Genomic DNA, 7,500 nt, shown 5'->3' on the forward strand with positions numbered 1-7,500 from the left:
ATAATGATGGTGTGTATTACAGTAGACAGTGTAGTATAATGATGGTGTGTAGTATAATGATGGTGTGTGTAGTATAATGATGGTGTGTGTATAATATAACGATGGTGTGTATTACAGTAGACAGTGTAGTATAATGATGGTGTGTATTACAGTAGACAGTGTAGTATAATGATGGTGTGTATTACAGTAGACAGTGTAGTATAATTATGGTGTGTATTACAGTAGACAGTGTAGTATAATGATGGTGTGTAGTATAATGATGGTGTGTAGTATAATGATGGTGTGTGTAGTATAATGATGGTGTGTATTACAGTAGACAGTGTAGTATAATGATGGTGTGTATTACAGTAGACAGTGTAGTATAATGATGGTGTGTAGTATAATGATGGTGTGTTACAGTAGACAGTGTAGTATAATTATGGTGTGTATTACAGTAGACAGTGTAGTATAATGATGGTGTGTAGTATAATGATGGTGTGTAGTATAATGATGGTGTGTATTACAGTAGACAGTGTAGTATAATGATGGTGTGTATTACAGTAGACAGTGTAGTATAATGATGTGTGTAGTATAATGATGGTGTGTAGTATATAATGATGGTGTGTATTACAGTAGACAGTGTAGTATAATGATGGTGTGTATTACAGTAGACAGTGTAGTATAATGATGGTGTGTAGTATAATGATGGTGTGTAGTATAATGATGGTGTGTAGTATAATGATGGTGTGTATTACAGTAGACAGTGTATAAATGTATAATGATGGTGTGTATTACAGTAGACAGTGTAGTATAAAGATGGTGTGTATTACAGTAGACAGTGTAGTATAATGATGGTGTGTAGTATAATGATGGTGTGTGTAGTATAATGATGGTGTGTATTACAGTAGACAGTGTAGTATATTGATGGTGTGTATTAGAGTAGACAGTGTAGTATAATGATGGTGTGTATTACAGTAGACAGTGTAGTATAATGATGGTGTGTATTACAGTAGACAGTGTAGTATAATTATGGTGTGTATTACAGTAGACAGTGTAGTATAATGATGGTGTGTAGTATAATGATGGTGTGTAGTATAATGATGGTGTGTGTAGTATAATATAATGATGGTGTGTATTACAGTAGACAGTGTAGTATAATGATGGTGTGTATTACAGTAGACAGTGTAGTATAATGATGGTGTGTAGTATAATGATGGTGTGTTACAGTAGACAGTGTAGTATAATGATGGTGTGTATTACAGTAGACAGTGTAGTATAATGATGGTGTGTAGTATAATGATGGTGTGTAGTATAATGATGGTGTGTATTACAGTAGACAGTGTAGTATAATGATGGTGTGTATTACAGTAGACAGTGTAGTATAATGATGGTGTGTATTACAGTAGACAGTGTAGTATAATGATGGTGTGTAGTATAATGATGGTGTGTAGTATAATGATGGTGTGTGTAGTATAATGATGGTGTGTATTACAGTAGACAGTGTAGTATAATGATGGTGTGTATTACAGTAGACAGTGTAGTATAAAGATGGTGTGTATTACAGTAGACAGTGTAGTATAATGATGGTGTGTATTATAATGATAGTATAATGATGGTGTGTAGTATAATGATGGTGTGTATTACAGTAGACAGTGTAGTATATTGATGGTGTGTATTAGAGTAGACAGTGTAGTATAATGATGGTGTGTATTACAGTAGACAGTGTAGTATAATGATGGTGTGTATTACAGTAGACAGTGTAGTATAATTATGGTGTGTATTACAGTAGACAGTGTAGTATAATGATGGTGTGTAGTATAATGATGGTGTGTGTAGTATAATGATGGTGTGTATTACAGTAGATAATGATGTGTAGTATAATGATGGTGTGTATTACAGTAGACAGTGTATTATAATGATGGTGTGTAGTATAATGATGGTGTGTTACAGTAGACAGTGTAGTATAATTATGGTGTGTATTACAGTAGACAGTGTAGTATAATGATGGTGTGTAGTATAATGATGGTGTGTAGTATAATGATGGTGTGTATTACAGTAGACAGTGTAGTATAATGATGGTGTGTATTACAGTAGACAGTGTAGTATAATGATGGTGTGTAGTATAATGATGGTGTGTATTACAGTAGACAGTGTAGTATAATGATGGTGTGTATTACAGTAGACAGTGTAGTATAATGATGGTGTGTATTACAGTAGACAGTGTAGTATAATGATGGTGTGTAGTATAATGATGGTGTGTAGTATAATGATGGTGTGTGTAGTATAATGATGGTGTGTATTACAGTAGACAGTGTAGTATAATGATGGTGTGTATTACAGTAGACAGTGTAGTATAATGATGGTGTGTATTACAGTAGACAGTGTAGTATAATGATGGTGTGTAGTATAATGATGGTGTGTATTACAGTAGACAGTGTAGTATATTGATGGTGTGTATTAGAGTAGACAGTGTAGTATAATGATGGTGTGTATTACAGTAGACAGTGTAGTATAATGATGGTGTGTATTACAGTAGACAGTGTAGTATAATTATGGTGTGTATTACAGTAGACAGTGTAGTATAATGATGGTGTGTAGTATAATGATGGTGTGTGTAGTATAATGATGGTGTGTGTAGTATAATGATGGTGTGTATTACAGTAGACAGTGTAGTATAATGATGGTGTGTATTACAGTAGACAGTGTAGTATAATGATGGTGTGTAGTATAATGATGGTGTGTTACAGTAGACAGTGTAGTATAATTATGGTGTGTATTACAGTAGACAGTGTAGTATAATGATGGTGTGTAGTATAATGATGGTGTGTAGTATAATGATGGTGTGTATTACAGTAGACAGTGTAGTATAATGATGGTGTGTATTACAGTAGACAGTGTAGTATAATGATGGTGTGTAGTATAATGATGGTGTGTATTACAGTAGACCGTGTAGTATAATGATGGTGTGTATTACAGTAGACAGTGTAGTATAATGATGGTGTGTATTACAGTAGACAGTGTAGTATAATGATGGTGTGTAGTATAATGATGGTGTGTAGTATAATGATGGTGTGTGTAGTATAATGATGGTGTGTATTACAGTAGACAGTGTAGTATAATGATGGTGTGTATTACAGTAGACAGTGTAGTATAATGATGGTGTGTATTACAGTAGACAGTGTAGTATAATGATGGTGTGTAGTATAATGATGGTGTGTGTAGTATAATGATGGTGTGTATTACAGTAGACAGTGTAGTATATTGATGGTGTGTATTACAGTAGACAGTGTAGTATAATGATGGTGTGTATTACAGTAGACAGTGTAGTATAATGATGGTGTGTATTACAGTAGACAGTGTAGTATAATGATGGTGTGTAGTATAATGATGGTGTGTAGTATAATGATGGTGTGTGTAGTATAATGATGGTGTGTATTACAGTAGACAGTGTAGTATAATGATGGTGTGTATTACAGTAGACAGTGTAGTATAATGATGGTGTGTATTACAGTAGACAGTGTAGTATAATGATGGTGTGTATTACAGTAGACAGTGTAGTATAATGATGGTGTGTAGTATAATGATGGTGTGTGTAGTATAATGATGGTGTGTATTACAGTAGACAGTGTAGTATATTGATGGTGTGTATTACAGTAGACAGTGTAGTATAATGATGGTGTGTATTACAGTAGACAGTGTAGTATAATGATGGTGTGTATTACAGTAGACAGTTTAGTATAATAAGGCTGTATGTGTTGTAAAATGGTGTGTGTGTGTGTGTGTGATATAGTAGACGGTGTGGAGTGTGAACCAGGATGCCTGGTTCTGGACAGTGACTTCCTGCTTAGTGGAGAGCTCTGTGAGTTTGGAGACACAGAGATCATGGGGCTGGACAGAGACACAGGTCAGACACACACACACACACACACACACACACTTACACATATACACAAACACGGACCAACTTGATCTCATAGTTTCACTTCCGAAATTATGGATGAACGTCTATTTTGTGATGCATTAGTTCTGCGTGGTTACAGGTTTACTTCCGAACGGTAAAGGGTTAACTCCGAACGGTAAACCGGGTTAACTCCGAATGGTAAACAGGGTTAACTCCGAGTGGTAAACAGGGTTAACTCCGAACGGTAAACAGGGTTAACTCCGAGTGGTAAACAGGGTTAACTCCGAACGGTAAACAGGGTTAACTCCGAGTGGTAAACAGGGTTAACTCCGAGTGGTAAACAGGGTTAACTCCGAGTGGTAAACAGGGTTAACTCCGAGTGGTAAACAGGGTTAACTCCGTGCGGTAAACAGGGTTAACTCCGAGTGGTAAACAGGGTTAATTCTGCATAGTTTAAAATAGAAACAACTCGAAAGGTTGAAGCTTAGGTATTATTAAGTCCGAGGGGTTAATGTCCACGCCCCCGTGGGAATTCTTTTAGCATAATAACACAATCCCCATTTTAAAATCCATCAGTTTAAACTAGAGATATCACCTTTTGTTGCATTGGATTGCGTCTCAATCCCATGGCATCCACCGATGTCTCACTTTCCCATCTGCGGTGAAAGGTGACCGAGCTAGAGCGGTGTTTGTCAGACCAAGAGACATCCAGAAAATCATTATTCTCACAAAATTGGTTTTGCAACATCCGGATGGTTTGGCCTTCAAAACTATTATGAAAAGACGAGACTCTCACAAACATGACGGTGTTCTCTGTTTTTCTCTACGACCCCCACAAGAGTCTTGGGACCCGTGTGAAGCCGGTACCGCTGATCTGCCAACCTCTGTCTGTGGCGAACAGTTTGGGTTACACACTAATATGGACCCGTCTGTGGAAAGGTGAGACGGTGTCTTTTGTGGGTGGGTGTCTTTTGCTCTAGGACACCCGCAGGTCTCACAGGACTTGTCTGAAGGTTCGCCTGCACCAGTTGAAAACATTTATGAAATAATATATAGAGACTATTTAGTCACAATAATAAGGGGTTAAATATATGTTTTAAAAAAACCAAACATATATTATTTATGTAGGACAAACTTGGACAAACTTGATTTTGTTTCTGTTCCATGTAGTGAATATGGTATTCAATGCGTTTCTATGGGCTAATAGATGTGAGGCCAAATTATAATTTTTCATCAAATAATGTTTTTTTTTTTTTATTCAAGTTTCCTTAAACTTCTAACTCAAATAGCTAAATGATCCTTGGTATGACTTTCTGAAAACAACTCCATATAGCTCCATATAGCTTAGTACAACCCCCCCGGCTTGGACAGGGCTTAGTCTGTAGAGGGTTAAGGTTTGGCCTCGGGGGTTTGGGGAATGCGCTGTTTCCATCAAGTATCATCTAGAGCATTGTGAACTGGAGTGGTCAGAGCAGCATGCTTCGGTCTAATGCCACGTTCAAAACAATGGAGAACTGTGAAAATTACGAGGTCAAATCATGACGGAGCTGATCTTCAAGTTGGAAAGTCAGAACTCTAGAAAGAGGCCAGAGTTCCTGAGTTGAATTCTGAGTTCAAAACAAAAAATGTCCCTTCCCAGTCGGAGCGCATTTTTTCTCCCCCAGAGTTCCTGAGTTGTTTTGAACCCAGCATAAGCAGCGCTCTTCGCCTCCCAGCATCACACCAGTGCTCTGCAATAATTTTCAAAACATTTTATATATATTTTTTGTAGGTCGATATCTTCAGTGACCTTTTCAGATGTCCGCAATAGAATGCTATTTCTAGTGACTAATAGAATGCTATTTCTACTGACCAATAGAATGCTGTTTCTACTGACCAATAGAATGCTGTTTCTAGTAACCAATAGAATGCTGTTTCTAGTGACCAATAGAATGCTGTTTCTAGTGACCAATAGAATGCTGTTTCTAGTGACCAATAGAATGCTGTTTCTAGTGACCAATAGAATGCTGTTTCTAGTGACCAATAGAATGCTGTTTCTAGTGACCAATAGAATGCTATTTCTAGTGACCAATAGAATGCTATTTCTAGTGACCAATAGAATGCTATTTCTAGTGACCAATAGAATGCTATTTCTAGTGACCAATAGAATGCTATTTCCATTGACCAATAGAATGCTATTTCCAGTGACCAATAGAATGCTGTTTTTAGTGACCAATAGAATGCTGTTTCTAGTGACCAATAGAATGCTGTTTCTAGTGACCAATAGAATGCTGTTTCTAGTGACCAATAGAATGCTGTATCTAGTGACCAATAGAATGCTGTTTCTAGTGACCAATAGAATGCTATTTCTAGTCACCAGTAGAATGCTTTTTCTAGTGACCAATAGGATGCTTTTTCTAGTGACGAATAGGATGCTTTTTCTAGTGACCAATAGAATGCTGTTTCTAGTAACCAGGCTGACACTGACAAGTACACAGACACACACTTACAGGGCATTCGGAAAATTTTCAGACCCCATGACTTTTTCCACTATTTGTTATGTTACAGCCTTATTCTAAAATGTATTAAATAATTTCCCCCCCTCATCAATCTAAACACAATACCCCATTTAAAAAATGTATTTTTAGACATTTTAGCAAATGTAAAAAAACAAAACTGAAATATCAGATTTACATAAGTATTCATACCCTTTACTCAGTACTTTGTTGAAGCACCTTTGACAGCGATTACAGCCTTGACTCTTCTTGGGTATGACGCTACAAACTTGTCACACCTGTATTTAGGGAGTTTCTCCCATTCTTCTCTGCAGATCCTCTCAAACTCTGTTGGGTTAGATGGGGAGGTCTCTCCAGAGATGTTCGATCGGATTCTGGCTGGGCCACCCAAGGACATTGAGACTTTTCCCAAAGCCACTCCTACATTGTCTTGGCTGTGTGCTTAGGTTTGTTGTCCTGTTGGAAGGTGAACCTTCACCCCAGTCTGAAGTCCTGAGCACTCTGGAGCAGGTTTTCATCAAGGATCTCTGTACTTTGCTCCGTTCATCTTTCCCTCGATCCTGACCAGTCTCTCTGAAAAACATCCATGCTTCACCATAGGGATGGTATTGGCCAGATGCTGAGCGGTGCCTTGTTTCTTCCAGTCGTGACATTTGGCATTCAAGCCAAAGAGTTCAATCTTGGTTTCATCAGACCAGAGAATCTTGTTTCTCGTGATCTGAGAGTCATTAGGTGCCTTTTGGCGAACTCCAAGCAGGCAGTCATGTGCCTTTTGCTGAGGAGTGGCTTCCGTCTGGCCACACTACCATAAAGGCCTGATTGGTGGAGTGCTGCGGAGATGGTTGTCCTTCTGGAAGGTTCTCCCATCTCCACAGAGGAACTCTGGAGCTCTGTCAGAGTGACCATTGGATTCTTGGTCGCTTCCCTGACCAAGGCCCTTCTCCCCCGATTTCTCAGTTTGGCCGGGTGGCCAGCTCTAGGAAGAGTCTTGGTGGTTCCAAACTTCTTCCATTTAAGAATGATGGAGGCCACTGTGTTCTTGGGGACCTTCAATAACGTTGTAGAAACATCTCAAGGATGATCGACGGAAACAGTATGCACCTGAGCTTAATGTTGAAACTAATG

The 7,500-nt window shown here is 38.1% G+C and overlaps 1 protein-coding gene across 8 annotated transcripts in view; it reads left to right on the forward strand.

Moving 5' to 3' along the window:
- LOC121847740 (zinc finger protein 513-like) overlaps positions 1 to 7,500 on the forward strand; it is a 13,614-nt gene that overhangs the window by 3,287 nt on the left and 2,827 nt on the right. For 3 of the 8 annotated variants that reach the window (XM_042330237.1, XM_042330238.1, XM_042330243.1), the window contains exon 3: positions 3,770 to 3,883. The exons of 1 other annotated variant lie outside the window; for it this stretch is intronic. In XM_042330237.1, coding sequence (XP_042186171.1) covers positions 3,770 to 3,883 — 114 coding nt within the window. 4 more of the 8 variants (XM_042330239.1, XM_042330240.1, XM_042330244.1 and 1 more) reach the window with 3 other exon arrangements.

Source organism: Oncorhynchus tshawytscha, linkage group LG11, assembly GCF_018296145.1.
Source record: "Oncorhynchus tshawytscha isolate Ot180627B linkage group LG11, Otsh_v2.0, whole genome shotgun sequence".
NCBI classification, from domain to species: Eukaryota; Metazoa; Chordata; class Actinopteri; order Salmoniformes; family Salmonidae; genus Oncorhynchus; species Oncorhynchus tshawytscha.